The following is a 27,349-nucleotide window of genomic DNA, read 5'->3' as shown; positions in this document are numbered from 1 at the left end:
TAGCTGAAGATATTCTTTGATTGCACCTGGTTATATGTGACAATATTACCAATACATTCATATTATTTTAAATATTGAGTTTTATTTTTGGTTCATATTGCACGCTATATACAACGTTGTAAGATTAGTCATCAGTTTGTAAGGGCATACGTCACTATTTGTAAAATTGCCAACGGCCTCGGGTTGACAGGTATGTATTAATAATAATAATAATAATAGTGCTCCGTGGTTTTATTTATGTTTTGGCGTTTTTCAGGCACTTTTCCAGGCACTTTCAATCCTGGTTTTAGTTGATAACAAAACAAATAAAGATGACTGACAATTGTGAGTCAGCCATGTTGAAATGAAAAGGAAATGGCGCACATGAGCCATGGTTTCTCCTTCCACCATATTTTCAACACATACGTGCTCAACCATGACGTTGTAGACATGCGAGGTAAACACTTATTGTCTTCGGTTGACGACACGTCGAGACCATTTGATTTAACTTGCTGTTCATGTTTTAACAACAGTTTTCGCAAAGATGTCAGAACTAGTTTGGTATTTGACAAGACATATCCATCCGCTTCTACTTGAGGAGCAGGAGCATCCACGAAAGAACCCGGATGGACTGTCATGGCCGCCGTCGCTGTGGTGCCACAGAGAGCTGAAAAGAAAGGCAAATGTTCTCGCTGTGTTTCTTTTACAGCCCAGCCGTGTTTGATAATGTTGGCTCTCAAAGGGACCGAGCCTGAAGTTTCGTCAAGTTATTGGTAAGACAATTTTCGTTTGCCGTAACTTTGAATAGCTTCGCTTGGGTGGTGCTTGTATTTACATGTCTACTAACTAATCAATAAACTCTAAGCATCATGCATTTTATACACGGCGAGAATTCTACACTCGGCAGTGGTGTCATGAAATTTTATCCTTTATTTCTAACTTTTAATTCTACCGATTGAGTGTCCCATTAGCTTCTTCTAAACTTCAGAAAGTCAACAATTTTAGGTCACACTGTCGAGCAAACGATGTGATGTTTGCCCCTTTATAGTGTATCACGTTGAGAAACAACTTTTTTTCTTGTCTCTGAAAACCTACCAATAATTTAGTAAGTCAACCTTTGTGAGGCCCATTCATACATTCATTCATGGGGTCATTCAAGAATTGGAAGACATTTCATGTCCCACCCTTCAAATTTTAAATAACCCACGTACGAAATAATAAAACTGAGTAAATTTACTTTCATATGTAATTACAAATGAAATGTTTTAAGTAGGGATGTCTTAATGCTGACTTATTATTATTTCTTGAAACTTCTGATCCATTTTTCCCCCAAGATATGTTTTAAATGATACCGATACGATACCCATATTTTTAGACTAATAAAATTAATGCACGAAATGAGCTGTTCACAAATATTACACGTTGGTTATTTGTTTCTAAATGAATGCAGTCCCACACCGCGGACATGTTATGTTGGCCTAGTGGTTTTATTTACAGCAATCAAAACACGGAATAGTTTTGAAAACGCACAATACTGGATCAGATCCCATCTTATGACCAAATCCAATACTGCCAAAATAGGCGTATCAGTACGCAGGGTACAGAGTAGGGCTGGAGCTATCGATTAAGTCGATGAAGTAATCGATTAATCCATCAAATTGTTAGTTCGAATAATCTTGTAATCAGATAATAAACGTTTAATGCATAGCAGAACCAATTTTAGGAGATGTAAAGTGTTTATGCTTGTAATAACATTTTTTTTGGCTTGCTAAGATTGCACTTTCAAAAGAGCAATTAAATGCGGATACAAAATAAAATACCGGTGTGTTCCTTCAAACTCCGACTCATGTCATACTTCAAACTTATTATTGTTGTTATTATTGTAACATCGGCAAAGAAGTCGCCAGCATTGTCAGGTTTTGAATTATTTATTTCAGAACTTGTGCAACACAACAAGGCCACTGTCCGCCGTAGCAGACGCCAACAACAATATGAAAATATAAAGTAAAATTGTCCCACTCTTCCACAGTCTGCACCTCTCTCACTCTGTCATCAGTCACACGTTCAGGAACAGCATTCAAAACATAACCGCCACATTAAAACCCGATTCGTTACATTATTATTAGTATAATAAATTATTACTATTCCGATTTGTATTTATTATTTATTTGTTTTGCTATGTTTAATTGCCATTTGTAGTTGTACCTGCTGGATCAGATATTTTTGCGTTTTTGCGAGTTTTCTCAGTTTTATTGGATGATACTTTCCTGCCTTTTATTCATCATGAACTATGTTTTTCATTGTTGTAAAGCACTTTAAGGCCCCTTATTTGTTTTTTGGCGTCGTAAAGTCGAAATCGCGCAAGTCGGGTCTGTCGTAACCCGGGGACTACCTGTACACGTTTTTGTTATTCCTGTAAGCTAGTAGAAGCATAGCAAGTGGAAGACAGGGCGGGCGCAAAACAACTGATCTGTATCTGAGACAAACACATTGCTCGAGATATTAAAAGATCTTAAAATTGTTGAAAAAAAGCTGGGGAAATACGCGGAAGTAGGGTAAGTCGTAGAGGTGGGAGTCTTTGGGCACCTAACGATTCGATTACAATTACGATTCAAAGGCTACTATTCGATTATAAATCAATTATTGATGACACTCACAAACCCCCCAAGCTAGGCCTGAACGATATATCGTTTAAACATCGCCATCGCGATGTGCGCATGCGCAATAGTCCCATCGCAAGGACGTGCGATAGTTTTTTCATTTCATTTTTTTAAATCCACAAACGTTTGTTTTGAGGAAGGAGCGCGAAGGAGAGCGCACAGCCTCTCATCTCATTCCCTCCAACTCGCAGTCATCGGCTCCTCCCCCTCCCCTGCTACAGCGGAGTGGAGGGAGGAGGGGCCGTTTTCAAAGTGAAAGCAAGCAACACGTTGAATAGGGAAGACTGTCTCCAGGGATTCCCCTATATTCAACAGATTGTGGCGCACCGCCACACTAAAATGAAAGCCGCCACGCCTGGCAAATGAGATGTATTTTATTTATTTATTTAAATAAAAAAAAATTTTTAAGGCCGCTTCAAACTAGCTGCAGCCGAGTGGGAGGAGTTCAGCGGACACCTATTCATTGTGTATTGTAGCCTAATGTTCGTAACTATGCAGGCCCCCCCTTAAGAGACGCAAGGGGAACGAGTAGGAAGAATGGGAGAACGAGCGAGATAGCGAGAGAGAGCGGTCGCATGTTGTAGCAGCCCGCTGTTATTTTGTTATTGTTTTTCTTTATTATTGTTACCACAATAAAGTGGGTAAGCAAATACAGACTTCTCTCCTTCTTGCCCATATCCGGGGCATTACAATAATTTGGATCGGACTTTTCGGCGAAAGTGAGCGGTGGACGGCCGTCTTGGACGGAAAGCAAACTTTGACTAACTTGCGCTGAGAGACTGCGGAGAGGCGGGGCCCAAAATAAAGCCTTGCTCTATTTTCAGAGCGTTGGTCACAGTAAACGATTTATCAGTTCAAGCAGAGTAAAATGATACATATTCACGGTACAAGAACGTCGTTTCTGTGTCCATCGATTGGTAAGAAAAGGCTGTTTGTACGAGTGACGTGTGGGCGCTCCCGTCAGGGGGGACATTTCACGTGGAGTGGCTATTTTTCGGCACAACACCGGCGCGCCAACTTCAGACAATTACGGCTGACGAAACTTTGATAAATGCGCCCCCCCCACCCAAATTTCGCGAGCTCTGGGACACTCGAAAAATGACTCTCATACCTCTCCTTCCTAAGTTAATGGTACCTCGACGTGCCTTTGTGTGGAAATTTAGTTTACGAACAACGGGGAAAAAACTATTCACCTTCTCACCGAATCAAGTAAAACTCTTTACACGGCTATTAGAATTCCCCCAGTGCTCTAAATGGGTCAGTTGACAGAAGGACTGTTATTGTTGTGGTAATGTAGTACTTATGAGGGTCAAATAAAAGGAAAAAGGAGGACTACGACGGTGGTCTGCAACCCGCGGCTCTCGGGCCGCATGCGGCTCTTTAGCGATGCTTCGGAGCTTCTTCTTTTTTTTTTTAAATGGAAAAAGATGGGGGAGGGAAATATATTTTTTTGTTTTAATAGGATTTCTAGGAGGACAAACATGACACAAACATTCTTTCAATTCATTAATATTGTAATGAAGTTAAACTTGTGGTGGCATAGTACAACAGAGTAGTCACGTGGTGCGTCATTCTCTATAGGATCCACTGCAGGGAAAACAAACATTTAATCATGAAGGCTAATTACGTATTTCTATAGTAGGCTAATATAGCTAGTATCGATAATTATAAGGCTTGTAAAAGGCTTTTAATTTTTTGTGGCTCCAGACATACTGTATCAGTTTTTTTTGTGTTTTTTTTGGGGGTCAAATATGGCTCTTTCAACAGTTTGGGTTGCCAACCCTGAGTCACTACGAGATGTAAGTCGTACTATTGCCACGAGAAAAAAAGTCGCATTAGTACATCGGGTAACGTAGCTGTAATCAGCTACGCATTTTACATACATGTACTGTAGCTGAGAGGTACAACATTAGCCTGGCTAATGAAATATTTCAAATATATCTTTGTTATGGTTCTTCTTGGGGGAAAAAATGAAGAAGAAAAAAATTCGCTGTGGCACGACATGGTGAGGCTGTCCGACTCCGATGCAGCCCACCACCACAGCTTCAAAAAATCCTAGGGGAAACACTGTGTCTCCAAAAGGAGTTTTGGAAGTATTTTGGCTATCGACAAGAATATAAGGAACAAAAAACAGCCCTGTTGACAGTGCCTCGCCATGGTTGCCTCAACAAGAAGTAATCCGTCGAACATGTGGGACCATTTAAAACGCAGGTATCTATGCATTCCTGCTACGAGCTTCCCATCAGAGGCTTTTTAGTACAGGTGGGAACATTGTTACGTGCCAACGTTGTTGTCTCAAGCCTGCAATGGTGGATAAACTAGTAGTCTTGGCCAAAAACCTATGAGACCCAGTTGAGAATTGCTGAGCAAGGAAGGTGGACGATATGCAGACAAATACATAACACAGCTGCAGGAATGTCTTTTCTTCTTTTTATTCATGTGACAGCTAACAGGAAGGCAGGAAATTTGGGAGTTAAAATGGTTCTGTTATTCATCAGTTATTTGCTGTTATTCAGTTCAATTATTTACAAGTTCAATTGAGTTTCTGTTTCTTTTATATTTAAATTAATTGTAAATCGTATTTTTCAAATAACTATAGTACAGCTGCACATAAAGTTTTGATACTTAATATTTTTTAAATATTTTTACAACTTTGTTGCAGTCTTGCAGTTTTATATTGTTATATTTTGTGTAAACAACTCAGGGGACTAATGCACTTGTACTTTTATTTGACAGATTTAATATTTAAGTTCAAATATGTTGACAACTTTATTGTTTTACTGAGGTTTTTATTTATTGTTACAGTTTGTGAACAACTCTTATTTGTCATATTTAATATTTTTGTTCAACTATGTTTACAACTTTGTTGTTATTTTACAGAAGTTTTTATTTATTGTTATATTTTGTCAAAAACTTAGGGGACGAATGCACCTGCTCTTTTATTTGTCATTTAATGTATTTGCTGCTGTTGAAGTGTCAAATATTGTGTTCAATAAATTATCTATTTTGTGCAGACATTGCTTCCTGGATCCCTTCATAATAATACAGCAATCTTAATCATTCACAAATGAAACGGTATTATATGAATACACTGTGGTCACGGTGTGTCATGCAAAGTATTTCCAAACAGCTATTCAAGTCATCTAGTGAAAATTTCTTTAAAAAAAAAATATATATATATATATATATGTATATTTTACTATCGCAATATAATATCGCAATATATTTCACACCTCAAAAAAATCGCAACAATAGTTTTTTCCAATATCGTTCAGGCCTACCCCAAGCTAATAGCTGCTTTCAATGTTTCGTACATCAGTTACAAAAATTGTACAAAAAGCCTCTCAGGCTTAAATAAACCACTATTTCAGTATCAAGTTAACAGTTCAAAACAGTAAATAAAATACTTAAGTCCCCATTCTGTATCAACAGCTTTAAACTACATTCAATTAATTTAATGTTGTGAATCCGCTGTTAAAGTTGTTAAAATTACTAGAGATATTCCATAGTTTCCCATTTGTCTATTTTAGACATGTGAAAGTTTTAAAACTGTTTTAAAGATAGATACAAGTCAAGATTTTGCCGTTTTATAAGTATTTTATATAAAAAGTTAATTAGGTTCGCTCGGAAGGTTCGCTACAACAGCCTTCCAGAGAAGTCTACAGCTTTAAGATGGCAGCTGTTTACTAATGCCGGCAAGTCTGTCATTTCACATCGAGTTTTCTATAAACATGCTGCTAACGCCGCCGAGTCTGTCATTTCGCATCTAGTTCTTTCTACATGTGATATCTACCGTAGCATTATGTGGCCGTAGTTCGTAGCGGCTGTCGGCAGCGGTCAGGTATTATTGTTTTTTTTATCTAGTGACGTGAGTTGGGCCAGAGCCTTGAGTTGAGCATTGTCATTGCCCGGGTTATGACAAGCATGATGTTTACTCTCGGTCCGTTCCTCATTGCGTTCAGAAAGCCGTGCTGACTGTGTTTTAGCTTTACTTGACATACAAATTTGGAATCATTGGAATTTGGATGTTTGTGAATCCTTCTTGAATATTCCACGGCCGAATTGCGAATAATCTAAGGATTGGAAATTTCGCACACCTAAGTAGTTAGGTAGAAGTTAAGTAGTAAGGTAGAAGTGGGTGGGGCAATGTTTTGTTGACATGCAAATTGTCCGGATTCTTCTACTACTATGTCCGGTATACAGTATTTAGTCAATCTGCGCCTGTCAAAATATACATATATTTTTTTTGCGATAGGTAAATACTCATTGATTTAAATCAATTTTTTTTTAGAACCCCAGCAAAATAAGTTTTTGCATATGCACTACACTATACCACAGGGGTCTCAAACTCAATTTACCTGGGGGCCGCTGGAGGCAGAGTCTGGGTGAGGGTGGGCCGCATAAGGGATTCCACAAAAAACAAGTTAAAAAAAGTCCTCAAATGTCATTAACAGTTTTAATGATTTCTTCTGAACATGAAGTGTCCTGAACGTGAATGGAACATTGAGTGAAAATCATGAACGGTTCTTCTGAACATGGCTTCTGTTGCCTACTCCTTGCTGCCAGAGACTTGACAGCGCTTCTTCTCACAAATCTGAACCACATTTGGCTTGAGAGAGGAAGCAGTTGAGACCCTCAGTATGGCTTGAAGATGATCATCACTAAGTCTGGACCTGTACTTGGACTTATTGAAGTTCAAGGTGGAGAAGAACTTTTCACACAAATATGTGCTGCCAAAAAGGCACATGGTCCGCTTGAACATTCGGGAAAGCTCAGGGAAATTGGGGGGAAATTCCCTCAAAAATTGCCCATGCTTGTCTGCTTTTCCACTCATCTCCCTGAACTTGGCTTTGAGGTCAGAGTTGCATTGCAGGTCAATGAGCTCCATTTGAAGCATAGGTGGGGCATCTTGCACATCAAAGGTAAAGGGGTCCGCAAAAATTTGAAAAGTGGCTCTGTGCGTCTTGAAGTCTGCAAATCTGTGATCAAATTCCTTCTGTAGCTTCAAAATAGCATCAACATATTTCTCACCACTGAATGGTGTGCCTGCATCCACAAGTGCCTTGCATGCTGGGAAATGGCAAAGGTTTGTATGAGAGAGCTGGGCTTTCCATAACACAAGTTTTGTGGAGAATGCTCTCACGTTGTCATAGGCAGCGCTGACGAGCTGCCCCTGGCCTTGTAACTTCTTGTTCAGTACATTCAGCTCATGTGTGATGTCAACAAGAAAAGCTAAGTCCATGAGCCATTTGTGATCACTCAACTCAGGAACAGCCTTCCCATCCTTCTCCATGAAGGCTTTTACTTCTTCTCTCAACTCAAAAAATCTTTTCAAGACATTTCCCCTACTGAGCCAACGTACCTCGGTGAAATAGAGCACATCTTCATATTCTGACTCCATTTCCTCTAAAAAAGCACGGAACCTCCTGTGCTTTAAGCCCCTGGATCTGATTTGGTTGACGCAATTCACAACAACAGACATCACATTGTCACACCTCAGGCATTTGCTGCAAAGGGCCTGCTGATGGATAATGCAGTGCAGAGCAATGGCCTCCTCTACACCCTCCTCTTCCAGTTTTCTTTGAACAAGTGCCACCAGTCCATTTTTCCTCCCTGTCTTTGATGGCGCGCCGTCAGTTGTTATTCCAACAAACTTCTTCCATGACAAACCGGCATTCTCAATGGCATCACACAGCTGACGAAATATCTCGATAGCGGTGGTCTGGCCATGCATTGGAATTACTGTGAGCAGCTCCTCTGTCACTTCAAAATTGCTATCAACACCACGGACATAAATTGTGAGCTGAGCAGTGTCTGTTATGTCTGTGCTCTCGTCAAGAGCGACTGAGTATGCATCAAAACATTTTTCTTTCTCACACAGTTGATGATAAATGTCACTTGACAGGTCAGAAATGCGCTCTGCCACAGTGTTGGCAGAAAGGCTCATGTTGCTAAACTGACTTTTCTTTTCCGGACAGACAATACTTGCAGCCTGTAATATGCACTTTTTAATAAACTCGCCTTCTGTGAATGGTTTCCCTGCCTTAGCAATCATCTCACTAACCATGTAGCTAGCTTCGACTGCTGCAATATTCTCTTTGGTTGCTTTCTTGAAGAAATCTTGTTGCCTCAGTAGACATGCTTTAAGACTGGCAACCCGCTTGGCTCTCTCATCCCCCTGGTATTTTGCACATTCCTCAGCATGTTTAGTTGAATAATGGCGTTTAACGTTGTATTCTTTGTGCACTGCAACTTTCTCTGTGCAAATAAGACATGTGGGGATGCCCCTGTGCTCAACAAAGAAATACTGCATCTCCCACTTTTCTTGAAATTGTCTGTGCTCGTCACCAACCTTTCTCTTCACTGCAGGCTTTGATAAAGACATGACTGGGGTATGACAAAATCTAATTGATTCCGCTCAGTGGCGCTCTTGTTTCACGTTTCAAACAAGTATTTAGCTAGCTAATTGCGCACAGAGAACGTCTTAACGCAAAAACGTAATTTCCGCTTTGTGACGGAGCGCGCCTTCACTGGGAGCGCGCTCTGCCGCGCTCTCGAGCCAGAGCGAGAGGCGCCGGTCGGGAGCTCACTGAGATCCGGTAGCTGAATGTCATGGCAGCTACAGGTGCTCCGTCACACGCTTCTATCTGTAACAGCAGCATAGACGATAAACAGCCCGCTAACAGTCGCCGTTCTTTTTGCGCTCGATCATGACATTTGTGGTAGAAAGTACGATAGATGGCAAGCGCAAAGGCGACTGCTGTCTGGCTGTTCATCACACGCCGTGCTGTTGTTGCAAGCGTGAAGTGCACGAAGCTGGTGTAGCTTATCCTAACCCCGACAAGGTACGGCGCGCGGGAGCTGGCTGATTGGCCCCTCGGAGGTCCACTTTCTCCGCGGGCCACACTAATATTATACTTTCATATTAAGGTGCGGGCCACAAAATATTGTACTGCGGGCCGCACTTGGCCCCCGGGCCGCGAGTCTGAGACCCCTGCTATACCATGTTGTCAATATACACTGACAGTGAAATTTATGATTCCATTTGAAAAATCTGTCATTTTTTTTCTCTGATTTTCTCATTAAGTTTCATTTGCAGATAAAACGGAGTCATTAATTTTTCTCCCCTTTTTTTTGCAGATTTCTGCTTCAGAGACTGATGTTGATGATTTTCTACCTGCCTACTTCAGGTAGTTTACAGTGAGTGTGTGGGTGATTGAGATAAACAACCAAATAGTCATATGCCGTTTTGTTATTTTGACGGCATGATAACCTTAAGCCAAAATATCACGGCATTGCAATTACAGCTCTAAAATGTGTTACTTCGAGATATCTGGGTTTAAAATTAAAAACCATTGTACAGGATTTTAATTTTTTAAAAACATATTGGCAAGTTGGAACAGAAGTATAATGTTAAGTTAAAAATATATTCTAAATAAAATCCTTTAGGTTAGCCTGAACCCACAGCCACAGCTCAACATTATCATCTGAGCAAAATAATGATTTTCCATACAAAGCACGTGCGTGAGACTTGTATCATGTTTACATTAGATACACACGCTTTCTCAAAACAGTTGCCAGAGAGAAAAAACCACCACATTTTACCACCGCTAGACACGCGAAGCGATCATATGTCAAGGTACCACTATATATTGGTTAAAAGAAGTCTTATTTCTAACGGCAATTTTTTTTTTTTTTTTTTTTTTTTTTTTTTTTTTTTTTTTTTTGCAGAAAATGTGGATTTCATTCCACCAGTGTAAATGTTATTGTATTGTTAAGACAGAAATGAGCACTGTCTTTGAAACAGAGAATGTTTTTGCACCTTCTTGTGAAGAAGAGCAGTTTAAGGTCAGCTTTGTGTTGTATAGGTATGTTTCCATTGTTCCTGCTGGATCATTAGCTGATTGGAAATAAAACTTAACGGACATAAATTTGTTTAGCTACTTTAATTAATGAATACTGGCAAATATATATTGCTTAAAAGTATGAAGTAGCCACAAAGTAAGAAGAAACAAATCCTGAAAGGTAGGGGGGAAAGATGCATCCAAAATTGTGATTATTGTTAATACCATGAAGATAATCATTCAATGATCGAATCGTAGCACCCTGTACTATTTCGCATGTTTGTAGCGCTACCGTTGTACTTTATCATGGCTTTACACGTTCTGCTTATGAAATACACGTTAGCGAATTAGCTAATTAGCTTAGTGCTCGGCGCTAACTGTTAACATCTCAAAAACAACAACAATAAAGGCTAAACAATACAAGAGGGTTCGTGTACTCACCTCTTATAGCTGCACAGGGGTCTTAGCAACACACTCAGGACATTTTTCAATTGACATGACTTGAAACTACTGCTGGACAACTGAAAGACAAGAGCAACGAACTATCTCTCTTCTCCTCTCGCTCTAAAAAATAACTTGCGCTCAGAAGCATGACCGCCGGGTCCCTGTCTGTCTCATACACAAATTTATTTTCCAGTCTTTTGAAAAGGAGTAAATCTCTCGCTCAGTAACTGGCAGCATCCATCATAACGTTGTGCGCACGTCCGTTAAAGGTGTTTAGGCGGCAGACATGTCTTGAATTTCGTTCTACGATGAGCGGCTGTCATAAAGTTATTAGGCAAAGTCATCGTTTGTTAACCTTTATGAATTGTAATCGAATCGTCACGTGTCAAATCGCGATGCATTGGCCTCAGACGGTAATTAAATATTTTGCAACGTGACGTCACCACAACAATAATGGTCATTTTGTAAGCGGACCCTCATCTTCAGGAACTTTTCTTTTTTCAAAATATTGTACTTAAAAATACTCATCTGAAATTACAACAAATGATGGCAGCGCCGAACAAATGCTATGCTAGTAGGATTCGACCATTCGGTTCAAAGACACGCCATAAAGAACTTACGTTAACGTTACGTCAATGTGAATATTAAGGTCGTTTTCGCAGGCTTAAACCTGAAGTATATTCATTAACTTCAAATGCCTTTATGTGGATTTTTATCCTGAAATACTGTACATGTCCGCACCGACGTGATGCGCTTTTCAAAATAAAGCGTGTAAAGGAACAATTTGTATTTGACATGCTATTTCAGATGATTTATGGGAAATAGTGCATAAAAAATGAGCGTCTTATATTCTTTTAGACGTCTAGTTAAATTATGAATTAGAATGGATTTTTAAATCTTAAAAAAAGAAAAAATCTTATATGCAAGCCATGGCAGCTTTTATTTTGATGTGGCGGTGGGCAACGATCTGTTATATGTAGGGGAAACTCTGCTTCATGTATGCTTACATTCAGAGACAGCCCGCTTAAAATCACAGAGGGTTTAACACCACTTGTAGTCCTGGTGCTTTTTTCATTGCAATCAGCATGACAGCCTTGTCCTCGTCAACACTGTGACCTGTGTTGACGTGAGAATCACTGACATGATGTCAGCTAGTCATTCTGTGGCAGGACTGAAATGCAGTGGAAATGTTTTGGGGGGGATTAAGTTAATTTTCATGGCAAAGAGGGACTCTGAAATTAATTGCAATTCATCAGATCACTCTTCATATTATTCTAGACTACATGCTGTACAAATCACCAGCATCAATCACTCAATCAAGTTTATTTATATTGCGCTTTACAAAAACGAGGCAGTGGACTTTGTAAATATTAATATTTGTGTCATTCCTAAAACTTTTGCCCATGGGTGTATAACGCATGTTGTCATGCTAGCAAGCAAGTGATGTGATATAACTAGGGCTGTCCCAAACGACTAATTTTCTCCCGATTAGTCAGCCGACTATTTTTACGATTAGTCGACTAATCTAATAATTAATTTAAAAAAAAAAAAAAAATTTAAACTAATTTAGCAATGACATTTTTGTTGACGCTTATCAATTCACAAAAAGCATATTGGAACACTCAAATTATTTATTAAAGTACAAATAAACACGTAAATAACAATAATAAATCACAAATAAACAATGAGTTAAAATGCTGATAGAATTAACTAGTGTAGCATCCCGATTGAGAAGATGGTCTCTTAAACTGATGGTTTACAACTTTTATTCCATCCTTGATGTAAACACACCATAAGAGAACACAATTAGAAATTAACAAAAACTTTTCACCTTTTTCCTTTTAAACCTTATTTATATATCAATGAATTGCCTATATGAATTGCCTTTACCTTAATTTATTACCTTATCATTGACAATCTCTCCCTTGAGTGCAATCACTGTATATACTGTGTATATTTATGACCTTTTAACCTTATATAATTTTCTATACCATAAAATAAACCATAACATGAAATAAACCTTTCAATTAGCATTAAGAACAATACTAATAGCACTTATAGACCCATTGTCAATGAAGCATTATTATTTAGTAAGGCGACAGCACCCTCTGGTGTACAAAAAATGAAAAAACAAAATTACAAACTGGGTGAAGGCGCTTGAGGTGTTTATTCACGGCCGACGTGCAGCCAAGCTTGGCATTGAAGAGACAGGACAGAAGAGTGTACTCTCCTTTGTTTCTTTGAAATAAGTCAATGTTTTGGACACTCTGGTGCGCTTTTTTTGGCTTTGTGCCGCTTTCCCCGCTTGCAAACAGAGCATCCGACATTCTAACTTTCTACGCATATATTTTTTTAACCCTTCATTAACCGTCGACGGGATGTTGTGCTCGTCGACGGATTTACGTCATCGATGACGTCGACTATGTCGACTAGTCGGGACAGCTCTAGATATAACCATCATTAGCTTTTAAATATAGGTTTTTCAGGTATGTGCACTGTGCCTACAATAATCAATTCAGTTCATAGTATACTATACTATACATATACTATACATTCCTTAACGTCAACATCTGCTAGCATTTCTGAAATGTTCAAAAATGATGTACCAAATCAAATTCAAGGTGATATTGTGGGTTTAGCATTTTAGCTGTTTTTTTTTATTTTATTTGAGCTTTTGTTTTAGGGGCTGTTTTACATGGTGACCCTCCAAGAATACAACACATTTCTTGTTTGCGTTTACATTGTTCGGTCTTGGTTCCGTTGTAAGGGCACTAAATGCTTGGCGTGGACAATCTGCTCGGGGGGCCTGCGCTTGACATTGACATTCGGTTATTCTCGCGATATGATTGGCCGAAGAGTCAAAATGCCCCCCCAGGAGCTCAACCAGTGGAAATTATCACCCTTGCATAAATGCCATTTTTCACCCTTTCATGATGCTATTTTTAGGTTAGTGCTGCACAACGCAGGCTCTGCTCCTTCTTCACCACAAAGGCCCAATATAGGGTACACATCATTGCCGACACAGCACCTATCTGCCTGTCGCTCTCTCGCTCCATTCACTCTTGAACAAGACCAAACATAAACTCCTCCACTTGTGGAAGGACCTCATCCCTAACCCGGAGAGGGAATTCCACATTTTTCTGACTGAGGACAATTGTCTCAGATTTGGAGATGCTGATTCTTATCCTGAAAGCTTCGCACTTGGGTGCGAACTGCTTCAGCGGGAGTTGAGTTCGCAGCCTGAGGAAGACAACAGAACCACATTATCTACAAAATGTAGAGACACAATCCTGAGGTCAGCATAGTGAGACACTGTGAAGTACACGCAGACAACATTCAGGGCGAGGCAGGGTTAGTTCGTGACACACCCTGGACCAATCCTGTCTGCGTGGTGTCTCAGGGAATGTGTGCTTTCAAGGTTGAGGCTTTTTTAAAAAAAAAAAAATTATTAATTTTTTTATGAACCTGTTATCCTCTTTATTTGAATGGGACTGAAATCTCAGGGGTTTTTAGACCGAGAAAGGAATGAATAATCCACTTTTTGACCATTTAAACAGGAAATTCACATTTAAATATCATGTTCAGAAATAATAAATTATTATTTTTTTACACTTAAGTCAGCTTCACTATTGACTTTTTTCCCTCCTTAATACCAGGTTTTTCGGACTACAAGTCGCACCTGAGTATAAGTCGCACCAGCCATAAATTCCCCAATGAAGAGAAAAAAAAACATATATAAGTCGCACCGGAGTAAAAGTCGCATTTTGGGGGACATTCACTTGATAAAATCCAACCCAAAGAACAGATCTGTCATCTTGAAAGGCAATTTAATATAAAAATACAATAGAGAACGACATGCTGAATAAGTGAACAGTGCATGAACAACGAAATGCGAATATTCTGTCCTCACCAGGACGCTACGGCTCGGTCCTGGCTATAAAGCGAGCTAAACTCCCAAATGACGATGCTGGACGTCCGTATAATTTGCGGAATCAATTTCGTCCTCGATACCATACAGGTTCGTATCAACGTAAATAAATGATAAATAGATGCTGTTACAGCAATGACACAAACGGTTAGCATGCGTTCGCTAGCATTAGCACTAGAGCTGAAACGAATACTCGAGCAACTCAAGTTTAAAAACTGATCTGAGTAATTTTATTCACCTCGAGGAATCGTTTAATTTTGCCAGCACTAAGCATCACGTTTCGCCTGGACTACTTTTAATGCGGGACAACGTGCTGATGTCACGTGCGTAGAGGAAGAAGCAATAAAAAAATATAAAAAAACCTTTCTGCAGCCGACAGCCACTATCAACTACGCCGCCGTTGCTAAAAATATAGCCCGTATGATGCGGTGGTAGCAGGTAACATCTGATGCGTCTCATAGAAATCACATGTATGTTGAACTAGATGCTAAATGACAGAGTCAGCGGTGTTAGTAAACAGCCGCCATATTAAAGCAGTACACTTCTCAGCGTGAATAAATAAGATTAACGTTACTGTCACTCGCTCACGTACGTAACGTTAGTTACCTACGGAGGGCTAGGTTTCTATTAAGACCACTGTCGATGCGTGGCTAAAGTGTCTTACATACAGGCTTTATTTAATCTGTGAAACATAGCGCTGTACGGTGATGAGGGTGTAAAATTAAAATATGATCAAGCTAACTGTCAATTTTAGCTCAGTAGTCATTGCTGGATAAAACACCAAGTAGCACTGGCCCCTAATGTGCTCAAATACAGCAGGTATCATACTGTAACGTTGACAAAGAGTAACCCATTTCGTTAGGTTGCAATTATTTCTTTTTTGGGAACTTGTGGAACGACAACAACAACAGGAAGGCACGTCTCTCGCTCTCCCGCACTTCCCTCACCCCCGCACGTCACGCGGTGCATTCAGGAACGCATGCAAATATCCCCGCCATATTATAAACTGGTATGTTACAATGCATTTATTTTGAACACTGCAAACCTCAAAATCCTATCAGGACTAGACTAGGACTAGACAAGACTAACTTAAAACTTAACTAGAACTTAAAAATGGCTTAACATAAATGGAAATTCAATTGAAACACGTGGGGAAAAACACCTAACTTTCAAGTGATGTGTTATCAAGCGTAATGGCATTTTTAGGTAAGAAATATATAAATTTTTTATAAGATCTAAAAGTTTTTGGAGTGAAAGCAGTGAATTAGTCTTTTTTTTATTTATTTATTTATTCTAGTCACATCTGAGAAGCAATTGTTGGCTGTTTTCAACAATGTACATCGAAAATAAAGACATTGATTGACTGAAAATTGTTCAATAATAGATGAAATGTCTTTTTTTCTCATGTATATTTATAATTGCTCTTTACCTCAAAAAATATGTTTTATCCGATTACTCGATTAATCGATAGGATTTTCAGACGATTACTCGATTACTAAAATATTTCATAGCTGCAGCCCTAATTAGCACATCGGTCAAACAACCACACAACTGGCTTTAAGTGTCCGATTGCGGGTGGAAAACCAACAGAAAAGATGATACACACAGGCGTTGCCTCTGTAGAGATATTTTACAAGCATTAACAATGAACGTAGGTTCGTAGCAGTGTTTCTTTCTCGCTAACTCGCCCACTCACTCAAGCTGCGAAGCTGTCCGTCTTCTTCTGGTGTGTGAGCGGTCTTCTTCACGTAAACAAGTGCGAGTACGCCCTCACGCAGGCGTGAAAGCGCCACAAAGTAAAAGTATGCATTTCAATATAAAAAAGTCAATAATACAGTTGAACACACATTGCCAAAGGCAGAACGCGAACGTGGCCATAGCTATTAAGAGTTATTCAGATACAGTGCCTTGCAAAAGTATTCGGCCCCCTTGAACCTTGCAACCTTTCGCCACATTTCAGGCTTCAAACATAAAGATATAAAATTTTAATTTTTTGTCAGGAATCAACAACACGTGGGACACAATCGTGAAGTGGAACAAAATTTATTGGATAATTTAAACTTTTTTAACAAATAAAAAACTGAAAAGTGGGGCGTGCAATATTATTCGGCCCCCTTGCGTTAATACTTTGTAGCGCCACCTTTTGCTCCAATTACAGCTGCAAGTCGCTTGGGGTATGTTTCTATCAGTTTTGCACATCGAGAGACTGACAATCTTGCCCATTCTTCCTTGCAAAACAGCTCGAGCTCAGTGAGGTTGGATGGAGAGTGTTTGTGAACAGCAGTCTTCAGCTCTTTCCACAAATTCTCGATTGGATTCAGGTCTGGACTTTGACTTGGCCATTCTAACACTTGGATACGTTTATTTTTGAACCATTCCATTGTAGATTTGGCTTTATGTTTTGGATCATTGTCCTGTTGGAAGATAAATCTCCGTCCCAGTCTCAGGTCTTGTGCAGATACCAACAGGTTTTCTTCCAGAATGTTCCTGTATTTGGCTGCATCCATCTTCCCGTCAATTTTAACTTATCTTCCCTGTCCCTGCTGAAGAAAAGCAGGCCCAAACCATGATGCTGCCACCACCATGTTTGACAGTGGGGATGGTGTGTTCAGGGTGATGAGCTGTGTTGCTTTTATGCCAAACATATCGTTTTGCATTGTGGCCAAAAAGTTCAATTTTGGTTTCATCTGACCAGAGCACCTTCTTCCACATGTTTGGTGTGTCTCCCAGGTGGCTTGTGGCAAACTTTAAACGAGACTTTTTATGGATATCTTTGAGAAATGGCTTTCTTCTTGCCACTCTTCCATAAAGGCCAGATTTGTGCAGTGTACGACTGATTGTTGTCCTATGGACAGACTCTCCCACCTCAGCTGTAGATCTCTGCAGTTCATCCAGAGTGATCATGGGCCTCTTGGCTGCATCTCTGATCAGTTTTCTCCTTGTTTGAGAAGAAAGTTTGGAAGGACGGCCGGGTCTTGGTAGATTTGCAGTGGTCTGATGCTCCTTCCATTTCAATATGATGGCTTGCACAGTGCTCCTTGAGATGTTTAAAGCTTGGGAAATCTTTTTGTATCCAAATCCGGCTTTAAACTTCTCCACAACAGTATCTCGGACCGGCCTCGTGTGTTTCTTGGTTTTCATAATGCCCTCTGCACTTTAAACAGAACCCTGAGACTATCACAGAGCAGGTGCATTTATCCGGAGACTTGATTACACACCGGTGGATTCTATTTATCATCATCGGTCATTTAGGACAACATTGGATCATTCAGAGATCCTCACTGAACTTCTGGAGTGAGTTTGCTGCACTGAAAGTAAAGGGGCCGAATAATATTGCACGCCCCACTTTTCAGTTTTTTATTTGTTAAAAAAGTTTAAATTATCCAATAAATGTTGTTCCATTTCACGATTGTGTCCCACTTGTTGTTGATTCTTGACAAAAAAATTAAATTTCATATCTTTATGTTTGAAGCCTGAAATGTGGCGAAAGGTTGCAAGATTCAAGGGGGCCGAATACTTTTGCAAGGCACTGTACCTATAGCATAAAGAACATGCTAACAAGTTTACCAAATCATCAGTGTCACTCAAAAACACCAAAATAACATGTGAAATGATATCCTAATGTGGTAATAATTTCACACATAAGTCGCTCCTGAGTATAAGTCGCACCCCCAGCCAAACAATAAAAAAAAACCTTATAGTCCAAAAAATACGGTACATTGCCGAGCTATTGGTTCAGGAGTCAAAATTTGATCCTCAAAATTAGGTGACTCAGACAAAATATATGATGAGGACATCCCGACTATCAACATGTACATTAGTGCTAAAGTTAGTATATTTTGGGACAAAAGATATATAAATATACACCACCGTTTAAAAGTTTGGGGTCACTGAGAAATTCCCTCATTTTTGAAACAAAAGCACATTTTTTTTCAATGGAAATAACATTAAACTAATCAGAAAAACTCTACATTATTAATGTGGTAAAAAAACGTCTGGTTTTAATGCAATATCCACGTAGTTTTGTAAAGAGGCCCATTTACAGCACTCCAACATCACTCCAGTGCTTGAATGGTACATTGTGCCTGCTAGGTGCCTTAGAAGGATGATTAGAAAACCTTGTGCAATTACAGCGGGGCAAATAAATATTTAGTCAGTTAGTTCTCCCACTTGAAAATGTTAGAGAAGCCTGTAATTTGCAACATGGGTAAACCTCAGAACACACAGAATGTGTGGAAAAAAACCAGAAAATCACATTGTTTGATTTTTAAAGAATTTATTTGCAAATCTTGGTGGAAAATAAGTATTTGGACGATACCAAAAGTTCATCTCAATACTTTGTTATGTACCCTTTGTTGGTAATAAAGGAGGCCAAACGTTTTCTGTAACTCTTCACAAGCTTTTCACACACTGTTGCTGGTATTTTGACCCATTCCTCCATGCAGATCTCCTCTAGAGCATTGATGTTTTCTGGCTGTTGTTGGGCAACACGGACTTTCAACTCCCTTCACAGATTTTCGATTGGGTTTAGATCACCAGTAGGTGGATGGCGAGGTAGTGTAAAGCGCTTTGAGCGCCTTGAAAGGTGGAAAAGCGCTATATTAGTATAACACCATTTACCATCTGGACACTGGCTAGGCCACTCCAGGACCTTGAAATGCTTCTTACGAAGCCACTCCTTTGTTGCCCTGGCTGTGTGTTTGGGATCATTGTCATGCTGAGAGATCCAACCACGTCTCATCTTCAATGCCCTTGCTTATAGGAGATTTTCACTCAAAATCTCTCGATACATGTCCCCATTCCTGCTTTTGTTTACACAGATCAGACGTCCTTCTACCTTTGCAGAAAAGCATGATGTTTCCACCCCCATGCTTCACAGTGGGTATGGTGTTCTCCGGATGCAATTCATTTTTCTTTCTCCTCCAAACACGAGAACCTGTGTTTCTACCAAAAAGATCTACTGTATTTTGGTTTCATCTGACCATAACACATTCTCCCAGTCCTCTTCTGGATCATCCAAATGCTCTCCAGTGAACCGCAAACGGGCCTGGACGTGTACTTTCTTCAGCAGGGTGACACGTCTGGCAGTGCAGGATTTGAGTCCCTGGCGGCCCATTGTGTTACTGATAGTAGCCTTTGTTACTGCGGTCCCATCTCTCTGTAGGTAATTCACTAGGTCCCCCCGTGTGGTTCTGGGATTTTTGCTCACCGTTCTTGTTATCATTTTGACGCCATGGGGTGAGATCTTGCATAGGGCCAAAGATCGAGGGAGATTATCAGTGGTCAAATGCCTCAACAAGAAAAGAAAGTGATCGAAAATCAACAGGAAATGACATCATATGCTACAAAATGAACTCTGTGCTTGCCATTGGCAGCCACTGATGTCCATAGACTTCCAATCCGTTTGAAATTTAAGGGAATGAACAAATGTTCATTTGCAGCCACCCTCCCACTTCAAATGGATTGGAAGTCTGCAAGTGATAAACACATTCCAATTCTCAGCAGCAGGATGAAAAAAACCTTGTTTGTTTGTTTATTAGTTGTTTTGTAAAATAAGGATCCGTGGGGGGTGACGATGGCCCCTTTACTGGGCTATGGGCGGAGGGATGGGCTCGTCTGTGTGGCAATCGCATGTTTGTTGGGATTCGTACATGGCTGGATGTGATTGGGCGCGCTTGGGTGGGGGACCTCGGTGCCGGGATTGGCGATAGGGCGGCGTAGGGTGGGATGCTAACGGGCTTACACTCGCAAGCGATTCACACGATTACTGGGTTCTAGATCACAGAGCTGGTTTGTGTACACTCCACCCCTCCCAATCACTTATCTTCCAGATTCCGCCCCAGTCTCTTTCCCTAGTTAACAGGCCCCCCACATGGTGTCAACCGGAAATACAGGGTGTTCCAAAATGTTTGACCCCATTTCGTAATAATTTTGAGAATTTTCGTTGGAATGTCCTCAAATTTTCACAGCTTGTGTAGAAATGTTTCAAGTTTTTGTGTGTAACGTTTGGCATTTCTATCTTTTCAGGTTATGAAATGTCGTTCACTTCAAAAGAAATGGCATTTGATATGATATTTTGCAGGCGGTGCTCATATTGAACATTAATGAAAATCTGTCATAGAACCAACAAATATTTGTACTTTTCTTTGTAAATTTAACCAATAAAACTTATGACCTTCAACATAAAGTGTATTTAGTTTCATTAAGATCCATCAAGTAGTTTCCGAGATATGGGCATTTAGAATGGGGTCAACACCCTGCACATCTAGCTGACGATAGCCCCAACATATTCATAGTTGGTGTAGGCGTTCAATGTATTTCTTATAGTTGTTTGTGTTTCTTCTGTCCATTTCACCTACATTTCTTCTGTTCCCCCATAACCCCTTCCTGTTTGCTGCTTTGTCTTAATAAATTAGATATGTTGAATGATCACAATGGGAGTAGGTCATACTCCAATGTGAAACATTAAAACTGTTCAGTACAACCGGACACTTAGACTACCATTCTCTGGGTCAAACAGCTGAACAGGACAGGTTTATAAAAATAAAAATAAAAAAATAATAATAATCCTAATAATATCTAGTCAAATAATTAGGTCCTTTATTAGAATAGTAACTAAAAGTTCACTTTTCAAAAGTAGCTTGAACAACAATGGCCATCTCCCACCGATAATAGACAACGGATTAATTTGCAATTCTTATTAACCCCACAAGGTTTGTCAACACACATGCGTGACAATTGTCTTTTACTAGAATTAATATAAAACTTTTCCCCCCCTCAGATCCGCAACTACGGACGAAGACTCAAGGTTGCTGTACTGCCCGACACATTTCAACATGTCGTCTGTAGATGATGCTAAAGACTCTCCACATTTGAAAGAAAAAGCCCTGCTTAGTGAGGGCAAACCAAGTGAATCACCCGTTAAGCAACATGGTTTCACAAGGAGAGCCAGTTGTAAAATTCAGCAAAGGGCTTTTTTTTCCGGAAACATCTTGAGTTTTGGCTGCTCCGTGTGTAAGGACGACTGGACATACAGTCCCAATGATCTCCTTAAACATTTCCAACTATCCCACAGAGGAATTTTGCCGACTTATCCGTGTGATCTGTGCGGATTTTTTACAAATGAATTTGCATCTCTTCAACGTCATCGAATGGAACACAAAAATCCTCTGGTCACATGCGAACTCTGCTCCGACGGACATCAATATTCACTGCTTTTGCTTACGAGACATCTTGTCGTGCGTCACAGTCGAAACGGAAAGTTTCGCTGCAACTGGTGTGACTTTACGACCGTGGACGCGGGCACATTTGTACAGCACATTCATCATCATAATGAGAGTCCTTGGAAATGTCCCCAGTGTCAACACATCAGCTTGAATGAAGTGGATCATCAAGAACATCTCAAAGCGCACACACTTTTACATTTCATTTGTCAAATCTGCGGATATTGTTCGACCACCATGAACCATCTTAAAAGACATGCCTTTTGTCACAACCAACAAATCCATACGAATGTACGGAAGACTTTAGAACACGGAGCTGCTCCTGCAAATGCCTCACAAAGCTGTCAAAATATACTCATGAATATATGCGAGCGGCAAGAAATGCAAACGGTACCAAAATTAATTGGTATACCTGTGATCCTGCCAAACCAAAATGGTAGAATGAAATCAGAGATGCGTTTAGAGCACTCCAACCAAATTGTCGATAGCACGACGGCAAAAAAGGACAATTTGACTGTAGAACAATCCCCTCCTGCATTGTCGCTAGACAATGGTGGCTCCCAAAGCAATCATAACGCACTAACAGTTCTTATGGTCAAGAATAAAATATCTCTTCCCCCAAATTGTACAACCAAAGCGATGGGATTTAAGGTGGTTGATGGGAAAAAACATCTAGTTCTGAAAGTAATACCAGTCGCCAAGCAAAACGCTTGCCCTCAAGACAGTTCATCAGTGGGAATTTTCGACTCCTCGGCCACCAGTTCTGAATTTTTCAAGCATCGTGACCTCGACGAGAATAGTGAACAATCTGCAGTTGAGAGCGCCACGTCACATTGCTTTGCTGCTCCACTAGGAAGTGGATCTTGCGTACCGACTGAGGATATCGTGGCTGTTAAAGTCAAGATTGAAGAGGAAGAAACATCTGTTTTCACTCTCGAGTCTCCTTTTCATGGTGATGATTTTGGGGCTAAATGTGGTGATTCTGTAAATGGTTCATTAACTTCTACTGCAGATACAATATATCCAGGGACAAATATTCTTATTCCCGATGTCCGCCGAAGTCCTCCAAGCCAAACAGCTTGTGCTGAATTTGATGTCGTCAGCAAATCAACCTTGGAAAAATCTGAGACCATTTCTAAAAATGGAGGTAAAGTGTCAAATGTTGGGGTTGACTCATCCACTTATCATCCTTTAAATGTTTCCCCGGAGACGTTCCAGACAAAATCGAGCAGCACCACCAAAATTGAGAATCGCGAAGCAGTACGTGAGGGAGAGATAACCAAAACGAGAAAAGAACATAAAGAGACTTCTGTGATTTTGACTGGAAATGCAGACCAGGTTATCCAAAGACCTCCAGAAACTACAGACAGTGCAACAGCCGGTATTGGATACGTAAATGATGACCAACATTGTCAGAAACATTTAAAAAATTCGGCTCCTTCAGCAGAGTTGGACTCACCTGCTTCATTTGGAGAAAGTGCAATGAGAGAACAAAATTCTTTAAACCACAGAGTATTCAGTTTTCACAATTATTCCAAGGACGCATTTGATATTTCATCCAGTGCATGTGATGGTATGCCTGGAATTACTGCAGGCGGAGAAATGAATGGCATATCTAATTTTGCTCTCCCTTTGTCCGAGTTTTCGAATCCTTTAGAGGAGGTTGAATGTCCTGCTACCGATGATGAAAACACAGACTTGGTTCTCGAAGATTTTAACGTTGTAAAAGTTGAGGAGGAACTCATTCCTTTATCTAATAATTCACAGGATAAGAAAAGTACTTCATCCGTTCTAGATAGTTTTATGGAACAACACGCAGATGCAATAATTACACAACTTCGGAAGGAAAGAATTGAATCTTCACTTTCCGACGATTCCTCCGAACAAACAGAGTCTATTGTACAAAATCTTAAAGTGCAAGATGAAATGCAGCGAGAGGTTTTGAAAAATAATGAGCAAACCCTTGCCCAGCCAATGCAGATCAAGGCCACTCCGAGTTTTCAACTAATTACTAGTTGTGTAAATCCTCAAATAAATGTCTCTTATATGAAGTCTAGGTTAGTAAGCGAAAGAAGTCCTACCGGTAGGACGGTTCTTCCAAAAGAATCAAATATAGGTTCTCTTAAGCCAGGAGCTAGTGATAAAATAACACTTGGTTCTTCTACGCAAACTAGTATCTCGCCACACTTCCTGATTAATAGCCCAAACCTAAAAGGTTCTGTTCTTCTTTCAAGTAAACCACTTAATAATTCCAAAGAGAAAGTCCCTCAAACGTGCTACTTGGTCCCGAGGTCAATTCCATTAGTGCAAGCGCCAACTAGCTCTGTCCTCATGCAAGCCAGTGCAAAACTGAACTCCAGACCCGTTCTGTCCACGCCTGCTGACAAATCTCATCAAATGCAGACCGGTCGCCAAACATTTCTCCTCCGCTATATTTCTACACCCAAGTCCAGCATACTTTTTAATCATCAAGAAATAAAATCCGTCCCTCAGTCTTGCCATACCTGGGAAAAAAGGGCCAACAAAGTTGTATATAAAATTGTCCGGCCTCCAATGAGCATGCTTAAAAGTGACCCACCCTCCTCCAGTTCTCATCCTTTGGTTTTGACCAACTCACCTGAAACCCAGTGTGTTCTCATGTCTTCGAACAAAACAAATCCCAATTTGTCCAACAACCTGGAAAAGATAATTTCCCAGCCTAATACAGCGCCAAATGTCCCGGAACCGACGCCACTATTGATAAAAGTTAGCGACGGGGATAGGCCTCGGCTGGCCCCGAGGCCAATTCGACCTCCGAGTGGAAGAAAAATCCGCAGGAAAGTGCTGTTCGACGAGCTTACGACAACGGCGCATAAAGCGAGAAGAGTGGCAAACAAAGTACAGACTGAAAAAGACACGACTGTATGTTGGAGTCCCGTATCAAAAGAAGTTGAAAGAACACTAAGACTTGCCCCGTACAACTGTCTACAGCAAATTAAATGCCCCCGTCGATACCAGCCTGTGGTGGTGCTAAATCACCCGGATGCTGATATTCCCGAAGTGGCTAATATTATGAAGGTAATTCATCGACACAGAGGCGCCGTGGCTAAAGTGTCACTGTCGCAGAAAACGGTTAAAGCGCTCGCTGAGCTCGGCACCCTCGGAGGGGAGATGATGACTAAAGACGTCCTGCTACAAAGCAAAGTGCCGAGCCCCCGAGCTGTTCAGAGTTCAGTCCGGGAGAGGTTCCTTCTCAAATTGAAGCTCAAGAAGAAAAGCAAAAAAAAGTATCAAGTTGTGGAACCGTTATCACGCAGTAGAAAAAAGACAGTGATGTTTGACTGCTGGTTCTGTGGCCGTCTATTTAGCAGTCAGGAACAGTGGATTGGCCATGGCCAGCGACATCTCATGGAGGCAACTAGGGACTGGAATAAACTGTTTTAAAAGTTTTCCATTATCTTTTTAAATAAGTGAACAGAGGATTAGAGCTGTATGTACATAGTGTGGCATTTTCTCTTTGTAAATGCAAACTGTTTTATTTGTAGTACATATTTTTTTTGTTTTTTTCTGGAAAATTAAATGGAGTTTAAAAGATCTGTCATACATGGGTTTTTGAATGGGGTACTGCACGCTACACGTCACTTCCGCTGAATAATATTCATGATGTTAGCTACTGTTAGCCAGCTTTTAGCTAAGGGGGGGACAAGCTTCTGTTTGTCCCCATAACTAAATGAATAGAAATAGTGTATGAAGGAGATGTTTACAGAGCTAAACTGACCAATTCTGTCTGAAAATGATGTCCCTGGCGCCAAATAACTGGTAAAGATGTGGAAGAGCATACAAATGTTCAGTTAAAGAGATGGCTTGAGTGTCGAGGGCTAAAAAAGAGCCGGGCTCATCCACACACCACCTAAATTATTTTTAGGTCATTCATTGTCAGACGCAAGCACCACGGCAAAACGCCACGCTAAAAAAAAAAAGTAAAAATATCAAAATGGCTTACTTCTTCGTCCTCCGCAGTACCATGACCCACAACAAAATGTTTACTGCATATGAAATGCAAATGGCTTCACTTTGCTGGCATTAAACTTGTCTTTTGGACGTTTGCGCAAGTTGACCCATTTTTCACATTTTTTCCTCAGTTTTTGTTTTCGGGAATTGTACGAAGAAAACACCCTTCATATGTCGTCATGTCTAGTCGTTTTCTACAAGTTTCATAGTAGCATTGGTTGAGCAGTATTTTCTTTTTTGAAAGATAGCAGAAATATAATGGATTTAATGCGAGGGCGTGTCTATAATGTCCCACTTCGGCTCTATGACCGCGAAACACGGTCTAAAAATAGCATTCGTGCAGTACGCCATTGTGAATTATGATTTACTGTAATTTAGAGGCGAGTAGGGTTGCCAAACGTTCCTTGAAAAACAAACGTTCAGTATTCAGAAACAAAAGTAGCGTCCCTTATTGAGCTTTAAAGGAAAGCGCTTTGTCCTGTACAGGTAGTCCCCGGATTTTGAACAGGTTCCATTCCTACACTGGTGATGTAATAACCTGAATTTCTGCATAAATTGGAATTAAGTACCCCAAAATCAAGGACGTAGTTTTGCATAGGGACGGTAGGGACATAACACTACCAACTTCTCAGGATGCTGAAATTGTCCCCACCAACTTTTAAGCAACGTTATTTGCATTATATAATGACTTCAATCATACTCTGGTATGTGCTATTTCGGCGGACGAAACTTTGATAAATGCACTTTTTAAAGTTTCGCGAGCTCTGGGACACTCGAAAGATGACTCCTACCTCTCCTTGCTAAGCTAAATAGTAGTTTGATGTTCATTTGTGTGGAAATATAGTTCACCATCAACAACAAAAAACAATTCACCTTCTCACTGAAACTAGTAAAACTCTTTATACGGCTTTTATAATGCCTCCTACGACTTGAAATTGGAAAAGTTGCTGTTTTCTTGTGCAACAATGAAAAATAAACGCATTGGTGATTGGGACTACAGTAAATATTCTTGCTGCGTTTCACTTCCTGGTAGCATCTACGTGGCACATTTTTTTTTTCCGCCAGATGAACTCTGGCAAAAGCCTCAGTATGCTACGTGTTTACAAGGGTTGAAGTTCCATTGTTTTCATGACAAACTTGTAATTCATAACACCATTGTAGTTGCAATTCAGAGCTAAACCATGAGGTCTGTCTTGTTGGTCATACTATTGAATGAGTTACTTTCGTTTAGTGATTTGTGAATAATGCTGAAATAATAATCGCGCTGAATTATCACAGGGA

General features: G+C 40.2%; 1 protein-coding gene across 1 annotated transcript; it reads left to right on the top strand.

Annotated features, from left to right (window-relative positions):
- The first annotated feature begins 271 nt into the window (after positions 1–271).
- On the top strand, positions 272–27,349 carry si:ch211-214e3.5 (zinc finger protein 518A). Its single transcript, XM_057826647.1, has 4 exons — positions 272–436; positions 513–752; positions 9,780–9,829; positions 21,637–27,349. Exon 4 carries the CDS (start codon positions 21,692–21,694, stop codon positions 25,499–25,501), a length of 3,810 nt encoding a protein of 1,269 aa, XP_057682630.1. The 5' UTR covers positions 272–436; positions 513–752; positions 9,780–9,829; positions 21,637–21,691; the 3' UTR covers positions 25,502–27,349.

The sequence above is a fragment of the Corythoichthys intestinalis genome, chromosome 21 (genome assembly GCF_030265065.1).
Source record: "Corythoichthys intestinalis isolate RoL2023-P3 chromosome 21, ASM3026506v1, whole genome shotgun sequence".
Classification (NCBI taxonomy): domain Eukaryota; kingdom Metazoa; phylum Chordata; class Actinopteri; order Syngnathiformes; family Syngnathidae; genus Corythoichthys; species Corythoichthys intestinalis.
Note: the sequence above shows the minus strand (reverse complement) of the source record. Positions and strands in the feature narration are given on the sequence as shown.

Coding starts and splice junctions, on each gene's coding strand:
- si:ch211-214e3.5 (XM_057826647.1), top strand. CDS start 21,692: ATGTCGTCTGTAGATGATGCTAAAGACTCTCCACATTTGAAAGAAAAA.